The sequence below is a fragment of the Pithys albifrons genome, chromosome 18 (assembly GCF_047495875.1).
Source record: "Pithys albifrons albifrons isolate INPA30051 chromosome 18, PitAlb_v1, whole genome shotgun sequence".
Classification (NCBI taxonomy): Eukaryota; Metazoa; Chordata; class Aves; order Passeriformes; family Thamnophilidae; genus Pithys; species Pithys albifrons.
In genome coordinates, this window is record NC_092475.1 from 4,391,523 (window position 1) to 4,412,947 (window position 21,425).

Consider the following 21,425-nt stretch of genomic DNA (forward strand, 5'->3'; position numbering starts at 1 on the left):
TGAGTGAATGGAGAGAGGGGGCTGTTCCAGTCCTACATTGACTTTGTTTAGAAGCAGGAGGTAAATGGGACTTTCTTCTTAATTCTTAATCGAGTTAGTGCCAATGAGCCTTCTGAACTTCACTGAAAATCCACTTAGTGCCAGCCTGGGTATAGTTTTGGGTTAGAGAGTTCCTTTTTTAGCCAATTAGGTTGGAAAAGAGTCTGTATTTGGGCTGAGTGGAGAGAAGCTGAGAGAGCAGCTCCACCTCCCTTTTTAAAGAGTTCCCAACAAGGCTTGAGGGGTGTTGTGTGTTCAGTCCAAACTCAGCTGCCTGCACACTGTGGTACTGCTGAATTTCTGCCCAGAATTCCAGTAACCAAGTTCATCTCAATTTGAATTGTTCCACCTCTTCTGAAACCACCCAACACCAACAAGATGGCATTTCAAGATGATAAAACGTCTCATGTCATCATACCAAGATTAAAGTTTAGGCAAAACTAGTAGGATGTTTGTAATTGGCTTTATGTTTGTATATAGCCCAATATAACAGGAATTTAACAGAGGTGGACACTCAGTAAATTGAAAACTATGTATCAAACTTGATTGGGTGCGAAAGAACTATTGCAATGTAGCTTTGTCTGAGTTACTTTGTTATAAAGGCTTCAAAACTTCCATAGTTAGACATCTAGCAGGGTGCTTAAAGTCAGGGTTTGCATTACAAATGATTGTTTTATCTGTCTGCTGCCAGAAATTGAACTTTCTTGATATGTTTTCTAAAGCTCACGTTACTGTGCTTTTCAGCTGTCTGTTTGAGCAGTTGTGCTCTGTTAATGTGTAGGCATGTTCTAATTTTGCATGTAGCTCAGGGAGAATATTTCATTGTTCAGACATTCAAGGGTATTCAACCTTCATTTTGTCATTATTTTCCCCCTTTCATTCATATTTTGGGGAGAAAACCAGTAAATTGACAGGACTGCTGTGCCAAGAGGTGGTTGTGCTGTTGCAGGACGTTTGTGTGGTGCAGACCCTGAGCCTGAGGTGTGTGTTGGGCTGGAGACTGGAACAGGTATCACAGAGCTCTGATGCTATAAAAGTTTCTCATCTGCAGGTGAGGTGCTTTGACTTGATGCTTTCAAATAATTTTAGTCACATTTGCACTGGGAGAGAAGTTTGAAAAACAACCCTCCCTTCCCAAACTACGGTTCAGGTCTCTTATGTTCCTTCTGCAAGGAAAAAATATGTAACTGTAAAGAACTTGGATTGTATTTTAACCTTAGAATATCCTGGGGAACCCCAAAAATGGTGAGTTTTAAGAAAAAAGTGTTTTCTATGGGATGTCAGTATAATGACCCTGAGGGACTCCTGAAAGCACAACACAGGTGGTTGCATTGGGCCTTTCCAGTTGCTGGAAAATAAATGGTACTCAACAAGCCTTAATATTTGATGTTGACTTGACAATAGCTCCTCTAATAAGATTGCACTGTATTATAACTGATTTTTCAGTTATAATCATACTGAAGATTTCTGCTGAGTCCACATTTAGCTGATTATTATGAGGAATGACAAAAATGGGCAATGTGAGTTCATTCCCAAGGTTTTATGTTTGAACATGGGAAGAGGATGGCAGGTTCTGTTTGTGCAGAAATGAACTTCATGTAGTAGTAGGTCACTCTCTAATCTTTAAAATACTAAATCTCTCTGTTTTTTGTCAGTTTGAGTAGTGTGAGGCTGATGGAGAGAAAGTAGAGATGGTTCTAATGACAAGATCAAGCTCTGTGTTTTTAAGTCTCTCATAAGCTGTGGTGGGGTGTGTGCCCTTGCTGTTTTAAGGGAAATACATGTCCCTACATAAGTTACAGGAGAAAAGACCTTACTGTTTGGAGTGGCTTGAAAAATAGTTTTTTGGACTTGACAGCTAAACAAAGAGTATTTATTTCTACAGTCTGCAAAATTATAAATAGGTTTCTGCCCATCTTCCTTTCCTACAGAAAAACAGTTTGAGAATATTTGTTTCTAGGTCTAACTCTTGTTGTCAATAGCACATTGTGGGTCCCACTTTTAAATAAGTTGCAATGCCAAATCACTTTTTGGACATAAATCAGTTTAATGTCTCTGTATGACTTTTCATTAAAAGAGGGTTAATTTAGAGAATGTATGGAGAAAATTAGAGGCAATCAACTAAGACTTTTCTTTTGAACTGAGTTTTGTAGAAATAAGTGTACGGATTTTTGCAGCTTAACTTCCAAACAGTCCAAGAAAACTGTTTTAGGTGTTGTCTGTAAACATTTTGGCACTTCATTGGAACAGCAAAGCAAATAAGAGCTTGTTTCTTTTGAAGTGGTCGTGCTCTGAGATGCTCTGGACCAGATCTCCAGATACTGTTGGGGAGCGTGTATGGGCTTTTGATTCACTGAACACCACTTGAGAAAAACTTCCTGATTTCAGTAGTGCCTCTTGATTTTCATGGTGAAGGTTCCTCCTGTGGTTGCTCAGAAAAGCCAACTGATTTGAGTGCCCAGTTTGTTTCCTTAGGTGGCTTTTTCAGAGCTGTTGAGGTCCTGAGGCTCTCGTGGACTGACTGACACAAGCAGAATGAAGGAGATCCTGGAAAACAGTTCTTGTTGTCCAGATCCTGTTTGTGCCTTCAGGGAAGAGTGTCCTCTGAAAATGTGCCTGTTAAAGGCTGGTTCCCCACAGCTGCCCACTCATTGACCTGAGTGACTGAGCCTGGTTTCCCTCTCTGTTTTATTTTTCTTTTGGGGTGTAACATGGCACAACACAGCCAGTTGCTGATGCACATGAGAGAGATTATGATTTTATAGCCACTTTCATTACTAAATTGGTTATGGGAATTTAATTTAGAACTTAGACAATTGTGTTTCCTGTTGATGGTGAGGCTTATGTTTGATTATTTTTCTTTCCCTCTTCACAGCAATCTTGCCTAACAGATTTTCTTTTATTTGTGGAGTTTCATAAAACAAATTTCTTAGTAAAGAGCAGGTAGGATTTTTACATGATTGTTAATTTTAATTTTGAGTCACATGGAATGTTTTTGAGGGGTAACAACTCGCTGTGTTCTGATGTACAATATACTGAGCATTTAGATAATTTCTGAAATGAAGCTATTTTACAAAAAATATCATAGTGCAGTTGGATATTTTGATTTTATTCTAAACCTCTTTTGTTAGTTGTGTAGCCCTTCAGCAGTACATTAATTCCATATGTATCTAACTTGGATAAAAAAAAAAAACAACAGAAAAAGATTTTCATTCCTGTTTGGAAAGGATGTGTGTTTCCTGACCAGTGTGTGTTTTCCAGGCATGGTCCTTGTGCGCAGTGAGAATGGGCAGTTGCTGATGATCCCCCAACAAGCCCTGGCACAGATGCAGGCACAGGCACATGCCCAGTCTCAGCCTCAGAACACTCTGACTCCTCGTCCTGCCACACCGACCAGTGCACCCCCAGTGCAGATATCGACAGTGCAGGTCAGTGATTTGTAAAAACTCTAAGATTTATTTCCTCCTGTGAAGAAAACACCTGAAAGTAAGGTATGGTGCTAGTGACTGAAGAAACCATAGGTCTAACTGGGACTATACAGGCTTTTCACAGGTTCATAGAATGGTTTGTGTTGGAAGGGACCTTAAAGCTCATCTTGTTCCAACCCACCTGCTACGGGCAGGGACACCTCCCACTATCCCAGGCTGCTCCAAGCCCTGTCCAGCCTGGCCTTGAACTCTTCCAGGGATGGAGAGTCCACACCTCTCTGGGCAATCTGTGCCAGGGCCTCACCACCCCTACAGTAAAGAATTTTTCCTAATGTCTATTCTAAATCTTCTTTCCACATGGCCTACGTATTGCATTTTGTTCCTAATTCTGTTACAGTTTGGCTCTTACTCATCAAAAATATTTTTACCTCTCTGAATCTCATTAAGTTTAAAACTTTGATACAGAGAAGACCACATATGATTAATGTGTATGACTGTCTTCCCCAGGGAAAATGTAAGACTAAAAGAAAAAAGTGGGTATGGGTATACGTACACTGAGATTTTGACAGTTGCATTAAATTCAAGTCTGAAAATCCTTCTCAGTTTTATAGTGGTTTAGATGCACTCTTTGGTATCTGTAGCAATGTTAACTCTCCAGAGACAAAATACTAGATAAGGCAGAGGATATTTAACTACAGGCACTGATGTGTTTGTTTTTTTCCCTCTTCCCCAGGCTCCAGGAACGCCCATTATTGCACGACAGGTGACACCAACTACGATTATCAAGCAAGTGTCTCAGGCTCAAACAACAGTGCAACCCACGACAACGTTACAGCGGCCCCCGGTTGTGCAAGTGAGTCTGTGCAAAGTAGTGTGTAAATGAGATGCCAGACAGACAGGAAATGCAGTTGCTAAGTGAAGAGAAGAAATACCTTCTGGATTATCCTTTCTAAAACATTTGCAGGTCTCAGTGTGTATTTTGGATGTAGAGATAAAATTTTATATATCCTTACTATTTCATGTCATACCTGTATGTGTGTCTATTTAATTCTGTTAGTAGTTTGTATAACCACAGAGCTGACAAACATGAAATACCTTTATGTTTTCTGCCTCAAGAAAGTGACAAGAATTCCCTTTGGATTTGGAGCTGTGGTGTTATTCCTGTGATGGATCTGCAGCACAATTTGCAATTGCAAAGACAACTGCACTGGCAGCCTTCTCTTCCCCAGCCTGCTCCCTCACACTGGTCTCTGCTTTGGTCTGTGTCCTCCTGGAGGCCGATCACTGAAGGACAGGCTGTGGTGCCAGTCCTGCTGACTCCTCTTAGCCTGGCCTTTACGAGTCACGGGCTTGCTTGGCAATTTTTTTTTGAGAGGTGATGGTGTGAGTTTGAAAAACAGTGCAAGAGTGTGAAATTCTCCACGTGGCTTCCAATCAGCACTGATACAATTTGATTGCTGTCGCCTGATCTGCCTCGTTGTGCTTTCTTCAGCCTTTGAGTAGACAGGATTAGAGAGTTTTAATTTAAAACATGCAGGTTTGCTGTGCATCCAGTTAACCTTTCTCCCCTCAGAGAGCCTTTGCCTATGCCAGTGGTCTTTCCAGATCTAAGGGTTAATTTACCTGACTGAGTCTCCTTAATTTGCACTGCTGTTATTCTGGACAAAAAAAAAAGTAAGAATCATTTCATCTGCATATTTTGTGCTGTAATAATCACACCATGGACTTCATTTGTCCTGATTTAAAAAAAAAAAAGAGACAAATGAAACCCTTGTCTCCTTTACTTTCTCCCAAAATACCAGTGAAAGTTAGCTTTGGCAGCACTGGAGCCTCTTTTATATAAAGCCCTTTATATAAAGAACAAGTTTACAAATGATCTGTTAAAATTCTGAGTGTCAGCTGTAACTTGATAGTAATTGCTGTCCCAGGGTTGTTGTTAATAATTAGACTGTGTAGGAAGGCCATGAATGAGCTGTGTACGTGAGAAGTTCTTGTTTACAGTGGTGATTCTTTAGAGGGAATATTCCTCCTTTAAATTACCGATTTGTCTACAAAACTAGAAAAATGTTTTATCCCATTGTTTGTATCAAAGACCTTGATGAGACCTGAGCTTTTGTGTCATTGTGCCGTTTTAGAAATTGCGACCTTTGGGAAACAGGCAGGAAAAGCTGTTGCATTCACAGGAATTCAGCAGTCGTTTTAGTTGTGTTTTTCAACCTCAGAGACTGAAGATATATTTATGGTATTTTATTCAGTGACCAAAAAACGCGCAATTTTTCAGCTTTTGGGATTCCCGTTTTGACAGTGTTTAGTGCCATCTGGTGGCTGTTTCCGTCCACTGCAACAGATCACACAGTAACTTATTTATAGCAGCTGTGAAAGGTGTCCTATCCCGGGGCTCATTTTCTGTTTGATGGCTCAGGAAAACAAAGTTTTGATACGTTTGAAGTAAAATAATATCGTATTTATATTCTCTGCAGCCTCAGATTGTTCTGGGTGGTACTGCACAAACAACCACGTTGGGGACAGCAACAGCTGTACAAACTGGAACTGCTCAGAGAACGGTGCAAGGGACAACGGCCACCTCCACTGCTGCCACAGTAAGAGACTGATAAATTTAACATCTCCTCTTGTTCATGGACAGGAATTCTGTGGGCTGTTGGTCTTGCAAAGGTGAACTTTCAGTAAAACCACAAAATTCACAAGGTGTGGTTACAGGTCACTTGAATTTTGACAGATGCCAAAGTATTAATTTTTGTTTCTCTAACGGTTTTAAAGCACTTATTTTTTAAAACAGGTATTTTATTGAACAGTGAATTGTTCACTACTGTGTAGAATCAGCATGACAAGGGATACAAAGTTGGCACTGATTCATTCAAGCTGTCTCTTTCCAGGACTGCAGAACAGGGAGAATCCAGGCACTGTGCACTGTGAAAGAAGAGCTTTGCTATTTGTTGTCCTGCCAAAACACTTATTTTCTCATACACCATGTGCCACTATTAAAATCCTTGGTGTTTCCTAACTTCATGAAGAATCATACTTTCTTAAGTTTTGATAGCAAAAATGTACAATGCATACATATATGTGAAGCAGAATCATCATTTATTATGTCTTAAACATTGAGGAATGTAATTCTATAAATAATACTCTGCAGTTATGAACTTTATTTCTCAAAGTATATGGCCCTGTATTAAAGAGTTGATCTTCCCTTCTCTGACTGTTTCCCTTTAACTTTTCCTTCTAAGGAAACTATGGAAAATGTGAAGAAATGCAAAAACTTTCTGTCCACATTAATAAAACTGGCATCATCTGGAAAACAGTCTTCAGAGACTGCGGCCAACGTGAAAGAATTAGTACAGAACCTGCTGGTAAGAGAAAATTCCTGGGCAAATTCAGACTCAAAACTGAGGGGGTTATTTTATTTCAGTGGAGGGTGTTTATAAAATCTGAGATAAATCAACTTTGCTTCTTCTGAATTAAAATAGATTCATAAATTTTCCATTAAGTTTGTGAATGAAACATTACTGCTTATATTCAGGCATGAGAACATGAGTTAAATTGAACTGTAATGTAAATAGTGGCTCTTTAAATTCTGTATTTTGATAAAATGGTGAGTAAAAAGATTTATTATGTACTTGAGACAAGCACTACAGCCAGTGCAATAGCTGAGTATACGAAATCTCATATTTTTAGAAAAAAAAAGGTAATGTTTTATGATTCAAATGTAAATCCCTTGTCATGATCAATACTTATAGAATGAGTACTAGTATTGCTTGGCCTAGTTGTTAGCAACCTTTAAGTTAAGGTAGAGTTGCATATTCCAGATCTCATGTGATAACCAGAGTCTGTAGGTCTTACTAGTTGAAATTTATAGTAAATTTAGTTGCTACCATAAAGCTCTTTGTAGCCAAAAATAGTGAGGGATGATAAAGCCACTTCAATAAATTGTTACATTTATTTTTTTTTAATTGAATGTCTGTAAAGGTTAATTTCTACAAGATTATTCATTTGGATTTTCTGTTTTAAAGGATGGAAAAATTGAACCAGAAGATTTTACCAGTAGGCTGTACAGAGAACTTAATTCTTCACCTCAACCGTACCTTGTGCCTTTCCTGAAGGTAACTTGTGTTCACTGCTCTTTCTTTATTTCCTGTATATCATCAACACAAGTACATCTTTTACCAGTGTAGGTGGAATTCCCAAATGATGTAAATGGAAGTTTTAAATGGTGCTTGGTTAGGTTCTTGCTCCCTTATAAAATAGTTTTGCATCTGTATTCCAAGAGTTCGTTAGTGTGATCCCTTGGCACAGTATTAATTACATCACTACTCCTAAGTAATGTTATTTCTACCACAGTGTCACATTGTAGCTCTTTTGAGAAATCTGAAATGTTTTCTTTCTATCATGGATACCAGCAAACCTATGAATTGATTTATTATTCTCTTTTTAGTCCTGGAAAGAAAACAAGGGATTGAATGAGACAGAAAACTGTACGTTCTGGGCAAGTCCTTTGCCTGTGCTGTACACCTGTTTGTATGGATAAGCAGGGAATTTTGTCACCTCTCAATAATAAATCACATTTGTCTTAAATTTTGTAGTAATTGGACACATTTTAAAATAGTGTTTATTCCAAAATTTTTACCATCTGATGGAACAACAGCATTGAATAGTAAGAGTGTAACTTCTTGACTAATGTATGATTAAGGGATATAGTTGTAGGTGTGTGTTGGTGTTTCTGGGTTCTTAAATGCTGTTCAACCTTGAGCTGTTTCTGAGGATAAAAATTGTTGCCATAAGAAAACAACTAATTTAAGAATCCAGTAAAACACTGTGGTCTCTGAGCTATTCTGAAATCTTCCCTGGTGTTCCAGTATGTCTTCACATGTAGCTGGGAATGTGTGTAGGAGCACAGTCAAGGAGGGCAGCACGGGCTTGGGTTGTTAAGTACATAGCAAGGGTTCCAGGTAGGCTGCATAACCAAGATGCCCTTGATATCCAAAAGGTTCCTCTGTCCTGCTGACTAAATGTGAGCAGCCTGACATTTATTTCTGTGAGCTCACCTCTCACCTTTTCTCAGGTGCGCACAGGCCGATCCAATGCACCGAAATGAAACGCGATGCTTTTCTCCCATTAACATCTTTTTGTGTGAGGATTAAAAAACTCAACAAAATTCTTTCCTTCCTTCTTTTCAGAGGAGTTTACCTGCCTTGAGACAGTTAACACCAGACTCTGCAGCTTTCATTCAGCAAAGCCAGCAGCAACAGCCGACGACGCAGGCGACGATAGCCACGATCCCGTCGGCAGCGGCTGTGCTGCTCAGCTCCTCGGTCCAGCGCACGGCAGGGAAGGCGACTGCCACTGTCACGAGTACCCTCCAGCAGCCTGTCATCAGCCTCACACAGCCCACACAAGTTGGTGTTAGTAAACAAGGCCAGACCACGCCACTGGTACGTGAGCTGAAGTGCAGCTCAGAGTGGTTTAGCTCAAAGATCTTTGAGCTCTTCAGGGAAAACAGCTCCTGAGAAAAAAAGTGTAATTTAAAATCTGTCTTGGTTGAAGTGCTGTTAGGGTTTGTTCTTCCCACTTGGTTCTCAGGTTATTTACAGTTCTTTATTTCCTTATGTTTGCAGGTTATCCAACAGTCTCAAAAAGCAGGGGCATTGATAAGGCCCCCACAAGTAACGTTGACACAGACACCCATGGTCGCATTGCGGCAGCCACACAGTCGTATTATGCTCACGACTCCTCAAATCCAACTGAATCAACTTCAGACAGGTAAGAGGGTGAGATACCTGGTAAATGCCACATTTGAGAGCATTACCTGAAGTGTGGTTTAGGAACTGCTTGCCTGGAGAAGTTGACATCCCATCCCTGGAAGTGTGCAAGGCCACACTGAATGAGGCTGAGACCAACCTGGTCTAGTGGAAGGTGTCAGAGAGGCTGGAACAAGATTATCTTTAAGGTCCCTTCCAACCCAAACCATTCTGTGATGCTGTGAATGTCAGTTCTTAAATGTCCTGGAGCTATGTGATGGCTTTTGTACTACTGCTAAAATGTTCAATGTGTAGTGCCATAGTGGCTGGGCATACGCATCTGTCTGAGCAACATTTACAGCTGCAGAATTGTTTGGGTGCTGGAATTGTGTGGGAGGGTCCTGTTTTTTAGGTGAAATGCTTTCAGAAACTCTTGAGGGTAAAGTGTTTATACCAGATCTGTTGCCATAACTGCCTGTGACTGGCTTGTACATCTGAACTCTCACTGATGGAGTACAAATCCTGTCTGTCTTCTTGCAGTACCTGTGGTAAAACCAGCAGTATTACCTGGAAACAAAGCTATTACCACTGTTTCGACACAAGTAGCTGCTGCTCAGAAGAATAAACTGAAAGAACCTGGGGGAGGCTCTTTTAGGTGAGGAACTGTGTGTTTGTGCTTGTGCTACCTGGGCAGCTGAACTCTGGGACCTTCCTGGGTGCTGAATCCAGCTGTGGAAACTCACAGTATCCCAGAGGTGGATTTTTTGGTGCAGGTTTGCTTCTTCATTGAAGACTTTAACAAACAACACTGGACATATTTGTGCCAGACTGGTTTTAGCATTTAGCTGGCACTAAACCTCATAAACAATTCCTGCCTAGACAAGCAAATGGAATTCATTCCTTCACTTCTCTCAGCTCTACTTAAGTTATTTGGATGCACAGCCTGTCTTAGTGATGAGGGCAGATTATTACTGTTTTGTGGTAGTGATTTGTCTGGTCTCGTGTTTCTTAAGGTGTGGAAACGTTACGTGAGAATGGATCTTGATAAAACAGGAAGCACAAAATTAGTGCTCTTTGAAATCAAAGCAGTTCTTTCTCATTTACAATCAAATTAGTTTTATTTTATCATGTAACAAAACCAAATAAAATGCAAAAATAAAAGTGTTCAGGTTTTGTGGAATTGTTCAGGAACTCTGGAATTCATTATATGCAGCTGTGATGTTGTAGCAGTGTGCACAGAGAGGCACTAAATATTATAATTATAGTAAGTTTTCCTTTCTTGAAGGGATGATGATGACATTAATGATGTTGCATCAATGGCTGGAGTCAACTTATCAGAAGAAAGTGCTCGGATATTGGCAACAAACTCTGAGCTGGTGGGCACATTAACAAGGTCCTGTAAAGATGAAACCTTCCTTTTCCCAGCACCTTTACAAAGAAGGATATTAGAAATAGGTATGTTGTTATATCTTGTACATTAATAAAGCAGATTTCACTACTGAAAGTAGAAGAGTGTCAAAGGATAGCAAACCTATGGAGTTGCCTTCTAAAGTGATGGCCATCCACATCAAAACTATGCAACCTGGTTAAAATTCTGATTATGAATTGATACAGTGTAACAAATGTGACATAAATACAAATGTGACATAAACCATGAAATAAACTCAGAAACACTCTTACCATGTTTACTTAGTAATTTAGAGTTGAGAGGGAAACAAAAAGCAGTCTTGAATTGTTATACTTTAGTATACAGCATTTGCTACTATATTGTAAATTTGGTTAAACTAATGTAAATTGTCATGTGTGTACCCATTTTCCCTTTGATGCTTGTCTGAGGAATACCTGAAAGCATTATTTTGCAAAAGGCATTTAAATTCCCATGGCTGAGAATGGCCTCATGTTTATCTGTGCTGTAAAATGTTTATTTACAACTGACTTCTGTCCTGACTGTAGGTAAAAAACATGGAATAACAGAAATCCATCCTGATGTAGTTAGCTACGTATCACATGCTACACAGCAAAGACTACAAAACCTCGTGGAAAAGTTATCAGAGACTGCTCAGCAAAGGAATATTTCTTACAAGGTAACTGTATTTAATTGCACAAACAAAATGGCAAAATTGCAGATATTCAGCAGGCTGTCATGCTGGCTGTAATGCAGGAGTTCAGGTGGTTGTTTATTCTCTTTGATTCATCTGCCATTAAGATATTAATACACGTGGGTGACTAGAACTTTTCAACTTGCATATACAAAATGGTTTTAAAACAAATGCAGAGAAACTGCCCCCCCCTCTATTTGTTATGTCAGATGTTTAGAGTCTGAGTGATTGTACAGTCAGATAGACAGATAAAAGCACTACTCTGAATTCTCAAGAGACTGTTACCTGACAGAAGTGTGTTCTTAATAGGTGCAAATGCCTGAGCAGTGTTTAAAAAACCCCACACAGCTCTGTGAAATATGTTTGAGAGGTTAAAGCTGTAATGATATTAGTTTAGAAGTCAAAATCTGATGATTCATGGAAAAGAACAAAATGCTTTTAAGAGTTCTGCCTGGTTTGACTGGTGTAAATATACACTTGCTGTTTGTCTGCAAAGGACACAGTGAAGATTGGAGCTTTGAGAGTGTATGTTCTTCCCCAGTACAGTACAAGTTAACAGCTTTGTTTTTAAGGAAGTAATGAGAAACATATTTGCTGTATTTTCAGGATGATGAAAGATACGAACAAGCAAGTGACGTTCGGGCACAGCTCAAGTTCTTTGAACAACTTGATCAAATAGAAAAGCAGCGCAAAGATGAACAAGAAAGGGAAATTTTAATGCGCGCAGCAAAGGCAAGTGCTTGGATTTCACACGTGGTTGCAAAGTGTCATTTCTGACATCAAAACACCAGAGTTGCTTTTCATTCTAAAACACTTGCAATGAAGGGGAAGAGTAACCTTCAAAGGTGGAACTTGATGAATGTGTTCCTAACTAGAGCTCAGTTTTGCTTTTCATGGTAAAGCACATCAGACACCTTCTCTGCCAGTCCCATTGCATGTTCCCAAATTAAAGTAGGCCTTAAAACTTAAGGTTTTGCATTTTGCACTGTGGAAAAGTTGAATTTTATAGCTTGGTATTCTTAAATGTAATAGAGAGGCTACAGGTATTTTGGAGACTTTTAGAAAGAGAACTCAGATTTTTGCAAGTTGGAGAAATACAATAGGAAACAGTTGATGTAAGCACAAATGTAAACATTAAACTTTGTGGTTTTACTCAGTGAATAAGGAATGAATATAATTAGATAAAAGCACCCTAGAAATAATTCACAAAGCAACCTAAGGCTTCTGTTGATTTTGTGATCTGATATGAATTGATAATGTCAAAATCCAAACTTGTTTTGCTGTTGGTCTAAAGAAAGTGTAGGATTAACTGAAATCAGGATTTGATAGGACAGGAGGAAATGGCCTCAAGTTGTGTCAGGGAAGATTTGGGTTGGATTTCATCACTAAAATGGTTGTCAAGACCTGGAACAGGCTGCCCAGGGCAGTGGTTGAGTCACCATCCTTGCAGGATTTAAAAAACATGTACATGTGGCACTTGAGGGACACAGTTTAGTGGTGGGCTTGGCAGTGCTGAGGAAATGGCTGGACTTGATGTTCTTACAGGTCTTTTCTAAACTAAACAATTATGTGATTCTGAACGTATGACACATCCGAGGAATTGCAGGGGCCCAGTGAAATGGGCAGTTGCTGATGTAAATGGTCTGTGGGTCACTCAGCTGCAGATTGTTCAGACAGGAGCCTGACCTGTGTGTGTAGGTGTAGTAGAAAGATCTGTTCTGATTAAATGCATAGTTACACAGCAAGGGAAGGAATTTTTCAAAAAAGTACAGGTCTAATTCCTTTTTTCATATGCAAAGTGTCTGTACACAGGTCTGTGTAATTTGTCTCTTCTGATGGTTTTGCTTAAGGTATAAATGCCTGTCTATTCCTTTGCTGTCTTTAACAAAGTGAAAAAGGAGATGCTTTTTCAAAAAAATCTAAGAATTGAGAAACTCCTTTTAATTTCTAAAAACTGCCTTCCCCTGTTGCCCTCTCAGGGAGTGGTAGGTATTCCCCACTTCGTGCTGAAGCTTAAGAAAAGCTTTCATATGCTATGTAAAACTTAAAATCTTTAACTGCTCTTGTAACTGAATTTTTTTTTCTCTTCCTCCAACCATTTTATGCCCATCCATCCTTTATCAACACAGTCTCGATCTCGACAAGAAGATCCAGAACAGCTTAGGTTAAAACAGAAGGCCAAGGAGGTGAGTGTTCACTTTGACATGAGCTTTTATTTTGGAAATTGAAAGTAAAGTAATAAGCTGTACTTGTTCTGGCCAATGCAGATGCAGCAGCAGGAGCTCGCCCAGATGAGACAGAGGGACGCCAACCTGACTGCGTTAGCTGCCATTGGTCCCAGGAAGAAGAGGAAAGTGGACTCCCCAGGATCTGGATCAGGGGCAGAGGTAAAGTATCACTCTCACCTTTGGGTTTGCTGCCTCTGTGCAAATCTCTCTGTTCACAGCTTTTTCTCGAGTTTGTGGAGGCTTCCTGAGAACCCCAAGTGAATCTTGTGCTTGGATTTGCTCACTCCAAGGCCAGAATCAATTTTTAGCATCTATAAAATTTGAGTTTTCACAAGTCTCTGCATAGTGTTGGGAAGATGTTTTTGTGATTGTAGCCAATCTAAGAGTGCAGAGTAACACTGCTGAGGTAGGTGGGGTGGTTAGAATTGAATCACAGCTAAGTTTGACAGCAGGAGCTTCAAGTTACAGGAACTTGCCTAATTTTTCTTCAGCAGCAGATTTGCTTTAGTTTTAGTGTCTCCACAGCAGATCAGTTTGACCAGTTCCATCTGATTATGATGGTTTTGCATATCCTTTGTATGTTGTACTGTTGAATCTGGCCTTTTAAATATTTCTCTGCATATTAAATGTTAAAAGGCTCAGTGTGTGATTTGTTCAGTATTAATTTACATTCTGGTAGAGAACTATCTACTGCATTTCTACACAAATGAATAAACATAAAATTATATAAAATTACTTTCTGCACGAGACATTCAATGTGAGATTTCTCTAGTGTTTAAAGAGAACAAAATCTTTTTGAAAATTGTCATTTATTGGGCCAAAAGCTGTCTTCATAATTTGATGATTTTTCCCTGTGGAGTTTTTTTTCTGATAGCAAGTGACAGGATAGTAATAGTTTAATAATCCTGTTCGTTATTTCTTGAGCATTCTGAATTTTCAGTGCTACAGGATTTATACTGTAGAAGAGCCTCCAAAGAGTTCACCTTGGTTTATGCTGAATTTCTAGAAGCAATAATTTACATGCACTTGATATAAAATGTTAGAGAACAATCTGAATACTAGAAAATGTTATTTTTGTTCATAAAGAATTCAAACCTCTTGAGCATCTTTAAAGTAATTTTAAGTTTTGAAATGTACTGAAGTGTCTGTTACTGATAATAAGACTTATTTTTATATAAGTTGACAAATAACTGTATTAAAGGTTTATAAATGTAGTTTAAAATTATGAAAATTGCAGAATAGGGCACTTTACAAAGATAGATGTGCACACAAATGAAGCTGCCTCAGAGGAATATGCTGAAGTACCTCATGCAGAGTTAATGTTGGCATTGCCTCCTCCTGCACGCTCAGCTGTGCCACCTTAATGGTCTGTTAATGTCACTGAGGTTATGGGATGTATTTTACATCTACTCTGAACACTTGTTTGCATTTCATCTAAATCTGACTAATTTAGTTACCCTGGATTAATCACTTACTGGTTAACCAATTAACTACAGGTTCCCTGGAAATCTAATCTTTTTGTCTGTTTAATTAAGAACCAGCTGCCTTTGATCTGATACTCACAGCTGTGCTTTTGCTGCTGTGTCACTTGACATTTTTAAATTGGGCTCCACTTGTCACCATTTGTGTGCAGTTTGTGGTTAAGGCACGTTACAAGAGGTGTGGAAAATAAGGTTTGTCATTACTTAGGCACAGATTTGTAAAAGCAAGCTTTTGATGTCTAGGAATACTGAATCTTAATTACATGGAAAATCACTTCTCAGTAGTAGTTGCACTGTTTTGTTTCCAAATTCAACTAAACGGGTTGCTGTCAGTTTTAGAGTTTTATGTCCACGTGTTTTTACTGGAAGTTACCAAAAAGCTTCTTAACCTATTCCATGCCTATTAGGAGTATAGCACAGTTTTTAAAGACTCCTGAAATTTTACCTTTACATTGTAAGTTTTATGATCTACAGAATAAAATCAAGCTTGAGTTTCTACTAAAGAGTATTTAAAAACCAAAAATAAACCCCTTCCAGCCATTCTTTCTATTGTCCAGTAATCATGTGTATGGATTTGAGAAAACTTACTTTGCATCCAGTGCTCTCTTCTAATTTCCCATGCAGTGATGGAAAACAGTCACCTAATTTGTGAAAATGCTTTAAAACATCCCTTTGAACATCCAGCCTTTAAGCAGTTCTAACTACAGGATTTTGGTGATTTGCTCTTTGCTGAGCCAACAGGGAACTTGCTTGAGAATCAAGAATCTGACCTCACTGTTAGCAGTGTGGTCAAGCCACTGGACCTGCTCTGCTCAGAGTGTTCTGCTGTCCCAGAGTGATCATTTCCAGTGCGATAATGGTCACTGATCCTAAATCCATTATTTCCACTTGTAGAGAGGACTGTGTTAGTGTGAGCCCCAGTGGTTTATTCACATGACTTTTGCACTTCAATAAATCATGTTTTTCTTTAAAGTCTGGGGTATTCTTGTTAAGAAAAGGTTTCTTTAAAGTTCTCTAAACTGTTGGTGAGATAAATCTTTGCTCACTAGTGAGTTGTGTTCGGACCTTCTGGTGTCAAAGTTACATTAAGAAAAAAAAGAAAAGAGAAAATTATTCCAGCAAATGAAATTGGAGGGAAAAGAGAATCCATATATGAACCACAGAACTATAACCTGTTCTCAAAAGAATCCATTATTTAAGTGTAAACAACCTGCCCCAAAAGATTCCCGGCTCCAAAACGGAGGGAAAAGCCTGGATTTTGGTGTGCGCGCGCCATCTGCGGGTCGCTGCCGGTGCTGCAGCCCCAGCGGGAGCGGCGGTGCTGGGATTGATCCCTGTCCTGCCGCTCCGCACCCAGAGTTGCATCAGTCGTTTCCTATCAGAACTGTGTTTGCTGCAAGTGGAATTGCCTTGGAGTTGGCCCCAGCAGACTTGCTTTATACCTCACGTGCATTACACGGAGTGCATCTGAGGAGGTGAAGGATGATGTGGGTGTCTCTAAAGACAGCAAATAGTTTTTGTCCTTCTGTTTTTTTCTCTTTATTTTTCTAAGTGACAAGTATAATAATACACTACTTGTTTATGTTGCCACTTTGTGTAGGAAAATACCAGTGTGTACCAGAGGGATGAGTGGTGCTGAAGGATGGAGAAGCATTCAGGGATGGTTACAGAATATCTAGGAAAGCTGCTTTTAAATATAGTCCCGAGCTTGGTTACAGCTGTTGTCACCAAAAGGAGAGGTCATGACTTCTACCATGAAGACTGGGGGGACCTAAGACATTATTCAAGGCCTCACAGTGCAGGGAATGGGACTGTTCCCCAGGTCATCCAGAATTCCAGGGCTGTGCTTGGAACCTGTATGCTGGTGGTGTAAAGAATCCTGTCCCTTCTGTTTGGGTTGGTTGTAGGGATTGCCTGTCCCCAGTGCCTTCCTGAAATATAAGCAGCGCTTCGAGGGTTTTTTTTGTCTGTATTAATTATTGAAAACTTCTAATTGTTCAACTATTGTTTATAAATAAGAATTAAATAGAATATCTCTAAAATCTTTGTACATAGTCACTTAGTTCTTACTTTGCATATTTTCTTTGATAAATTCTGGAATACCTGGGGGCATGGACTGACCGACCTGTCCTTCTCTTTTGCAGGGATCTGGTTCAAGTGCAGCAGTCCCAGGCAGCTCTGGAGTTGGAACAACCAGACAGTTTACGCGACAAAGGATAACGCGGGTGAACCTCAGGGACCTCATATTTTGTTTAGAAAATGAGCGAGAGACAAGCCATTCACTATTGCTATACAAAGCATTCCTTAAGTAAAATGGAAAAGATCAAGGTATTTTTGACGGAGAGACGCCTGAGGACATTTTTTAATATATTTGCAAATTACGCCTTTTTGTAACAAGCGAATGGGATATTGTTTAAAAAACAACCACCTCTTTACATGGAACAGTTTTATATTCCTGTTTATAAATAAACTCTTCAGTATAAGAGAAATACATTTCTGTAACAGTGAGGAATACTTACAAGGCCTGTGGATACTATGAAAGGACAATTAAACTTTAACTCATCTCTTGATTGAGTGGCCTTCTTGCCAAACAAGCCATATATAAAGACTGATGGAATCGTTTAGCAAATAACTAGCTACCCTTTGTCAGCCCTGTAGCAGTTTCAACATTAATTGTTCATTTTAGTTCAGTTTTATTCAACTAAATCCATTATATAGGCATATGTCTACAGCAGATGACCTCATTTCATTTAGCTTTTTTTTTTTTAAAACAGTCAGTTAGCAAAGCAAACTGATTTTTAAGAATATTTATCTTTCCCCAAAATGCTCAAAATCTAGAGGGATATACAGTTAATTTTAAACATAACCTCAATTTTAATCACATTATTGCTTATTAGAGGCCCTGAAATCCCATAAAGGAGGGTTACTTCTGAATGTTTTAGCAGCATCTGTAAAAATGCATTTTATTTGCTATAGTTTGTAAAGCTGTAAAGTTAAAAAAGGAAAAAAAGGAAAAAAAGAGAAACCTTTTCAGCATAAATATATTTTACTTGCACTGTGTTTTTTAGCTAAAGTGAAAGCTTAGATTAAATAAAATCAAAAGTTGAGAGGAATCATCAAAAGACTGTTTCTCAGTGTGAATCAAGTGTCGAAAAATGGTTGGTGTATTTTGTCAGTAATTGTACATAATTTTTGGCACATAACATAAAAATGGCTATGTAAACTATAATTATTTTGCTAAAAGACTGTATGCAAGCTGTGGGCCCACTTTAAAGATGTCCAGAGCAAAGTCCCTTCTTTGTACCTATTTTTTTATTACAAATATACTAATTGGTTCTTTATATTTTCAGAGGTTATTGTATTAAATTGTCTATTGATAGTACTTTTATGACTGTAAATACTTTGGCTTTCTTTGTGTGAACTCTCATGGTAGAATTTAACTCTCTTGCGTGTAAACTGAATGCTGATCAGTATTTTTATCAACACCTGACAACTGTTACACCCCTTTTATTTTGTCTTTTAGGAAATCCTGTCTTTCCATTTTTTTTTCATGTAAATTTTGCACAGTTACTTGTTCATATGTAAATATTTTACTTTCAAAAATGAAGTTTTTAATTGCTATTGTTTTATATAGGATTGAAAGAAAATTAACTCCTTTATTAAAAACAAATTTATCTGTATTTGCTAATGTATTTTTCTCTCTAAATCTTTTCTCCACTTGGATTTATTTTTCTTGGTACAGTAAAACTTGAGTCTGTTTGAGGGGATGCTGTTTCCTAAAGATGCACTTTGGGATGTTTTTATATTGCTTTGTTTTGTCAATGTTTTGGAGTTATGTGACTATGAATCTTGACATTTAAATGCTGTTTTAGAGGTCTTGGACTGAGATCAATGGATAGTGGCTTTGGTTTGTTTTTTAAGCAGGGAAAGTGTCTGAAGAGATCTGAAATGTTTGGGGTTTGTCTAGTGAAGGTTTAATAAAACACCTTCTCCTTGAGGGCAATGTGCTCCCTCAGACACAATTAACTCCAATGGTTTGCAGAGGAAGATGGGACACACAGCACAATTTAGAGCACAGTTATAAAAGAATATAATCAGGGACACTTTTGATTATCATTGTGAAAATCTGAGAAGTATTTCTGATGCTCTGTAGTGAATATTAGCTTTTGATTTTGTTTTTTTTTCACTCCTCCTCTCATGGGCAACTTAATTCACAATTGTCTAATAATAATTCACAAGGGCCTAATTGTAATGCTGTTACCTTAATGTGGTGATTATTCCTTTCATCCTGACAAACCTGTGCCCAGGCTGTGCCCCAGCACCCTGCAGCAGAGCTGGCTCTCATCCCACGGGACATCCGTGGCTTTGGGAAGGTGGATTAGCTGCTCAAGGGATGGACTCACCTCTACGACACTGAACTGAAGACTTTCATTGTTTGTAAACTCCAGGCTGTCTTTCCAGTGTGTCGTGTTATTAAGGGAAACAAACACCTCTGGCTTTTGGCCAAGGCACTGTCAGAACCTCCTTTCATTGTAGCAAGAGTTGGTTGTAATTGTTAATCACCACTGGCACGGTCTCTGCAAGGGCAAGTGGGGAAGGAGCTCACCTTCAGGTGTTGCTTCCAACAGCAAGTTGGGGGCAAGACATGTTTGCAAAGTTAAAGTTAGGACATGGTGTGCTGTACTTGGCATTCCCTGTTCAGTAGTAACTTAGAAATATGCTGGAGAGGCAAAGGAGGGAGGGAGAGATCTTTAAGCCCTCAGTTGCTGGTTTTGTTTTAAATAACATGGGTTTTAAGTGTGCAGTCAGCCCTTCACTCCATATAATCTTTCCCAGCTTTTAAAAGTTCCTGTTCTGTTAGTTTGCAAAAACTCCTTCCAGTAGTTGAAATTCATGGAATTTTGTACTGGGATATTGGCACATAACTTTATTGTCAGTACTGGAGTGAACACTTGTGTGGCACTTGTGAGAAGTTCTCATGACAGAGACAGGTTTCTTCTCTCTTGCCTGCAAGTGTGTGACTTTTAGTGGGCTCTCTACTGTCTTTTACAGAAGTCTTGATGTCTCTGTATTTTTAACACCTTTGATGAGACAGTCCATAGCTGTAATGTCCTAAACTACTGATAAATTCTTTTTCCAGCACAAAAATTGAACAGAGCAAGTAGGATATAATCAGGCACTCTGAATTCAGCCTGTTTTTCTTATTTCACAGATCTAAAATTAAATAGGTATGTTTTCAGGAAAGATACTGAAATACATAGTGAGAGATGCATGTATGAGTGCCCTGGTAAATGCCATCAAATTCACAGTAATTAAGATTTTATTGGTGGTTTCCATGTGATCCAAGAAGTTTCCCCATATATCAGATTGCTTAAATTCCAATAATAGTATTAGAACTCCAATGCAATGAAATGTAACCATTTTCTTACAGTTCTTTGTCCATCTACAGAGAAGAGTCTTAACCTTTGTGGGTAAGTCAGGTGGGGTGGCAGCTTGGCTGGGGACACGGGGTGATGCCATTTGAGCAGTGACATTTCCCTGCAGTGTGTCAGTGTGGAGCCACCTTCCCAGGTAAGTGTGCAGGGCCCTGTGCTTGAGTGTGCAAGGTGGGAAGGTGCCTTCTTTAAAGACTTCCAGGGCTTGTGCCAGGATTTTTGCCCATCAGGGCTTTAGGCAAGTGCAGGCCAAACCTGATGTGTTAAAATGTATAAAATGCCAAGAGGAAAAATGTTCCAGTAGTATGGGTTGATCCTAACCTTTAGATTTTTGGGAATGTCATGTGAGCAGCCCCCTGTGTAAGGATTGCTCCTCAGCATTCGAGGAGGTTTTTTAGCAAAGTGACTTTTCCCTGCCAGGCTGACAAATTTGGGAGATGCCTGTTTGTTGAAGGGATGACCTGCCTTTTGTTTGCCCAACGCAAAAGCCCTCCCAGTTAGGATATCCCCCAGGCTGAGCTCTGGGGGGATTAAAACTGCATTTTAATAGCACAGATCTGTCCTGCCCCTGCACAGTGAAGTGACCAAACCCTGCACTCTCCCCTTGGCATCCTGGGAATCGGTTGCACCAGAGATGGGAACACACAGGCCAGGACTCCTTTATTTTGTGTGGTGGTGCTATAACCACCACACAAAGGGAGAAAGGGATTAAAAGCATTCCTTAAAACTTGCTTTTAGGAATTCGGTCATGGTCCTTGCTTTCCTGTGGCACCTGAGAGAGGCTTGCCCTGTGCAGCCTCAGATGTGGGAGAGCGAGCAGAGCTCTGGGGACACTGCGGGGAGGCTTCGTAGCCACTGCCTGATCTTGCTTTGTTCTGCTCCTTCAGAAATAGCTCTGCTCGTGAAACACAGTATATTTTCCCTTTGTTTTCCTGCTTGGCTTATTTACTATTATTCCCTGG

At 39.3% G+C, this 21,425-nt stretch overlaps 1 protein-coding gene across 1 annotated transcript in view; it reads left to right on the top strand.

The window, feature by feature from the left end:
• Positions 1 to 18,812, top strand: part of TAF4 (TATA-box binding protein associated factor 4) — a 36,435-nt gene extending 17,623 nt beyond the window's left edge. The window contains exons 3-16 of the mRNA XM_071573036.1: positions 3,301 to 3,467; positions 4,201 to 4,320; positions 5,948 to 6,067; positions 6,713 to 6,835; positions 7,496 to 7,585; positions 8,660 to 8,914; positions 9,098 to 9,242; positions 9,761 to 9,875; positions 10,506 to 10,675; positions 11,174 to 11,304; positions 11,926 to 12,051; positions 13,449 to 13,505; positions 13,587 to 13,706; positions 17,173 to 18,812. Coding sequence (XP_071429137.1) covers positions 3,301 to 3,467; positions 4,201 to 4,320; positions 5,948 to 6,067; positions 6,713 to 6,835; positions 7,496 to 7,585; positions 8,660 to 8,914; positions 9,098 to 9,242; positions 9,761 to 9,875; positions 10,506 to 10,675; positions 11,174 to 11,304; positions 11,926 to 12,051; positions 13,449 to 13,505; positions 13,587 to 13,706; positions 17,173 to 17,340 — 1,907 coding nt within the window. The 3' untranslated portion in view covers positions 17,341 to 18,812. The remainder of the gene's footprint in view (positions 1 to 3,300; positions 3,468 to 4,200; positions 4,321 to 5,947; positions 6,068 to 6,712; positions 6,836 to 7,495; positions 7,586 to 8,659; positions 8,915 to 9,097; positions 9,243 to 9,760; positions 9,876 to 10,505; positions 10,676 to 11,173; positions 11,305 to 11,925; positions 12,052 to 13,448; positions 13,506 to 13,586; positions 13,707 to 17,172) is intronic.
• The last annotated feature ends 2,613 nt before the right edge of the window (positions 18,813 to 21,425 follow it).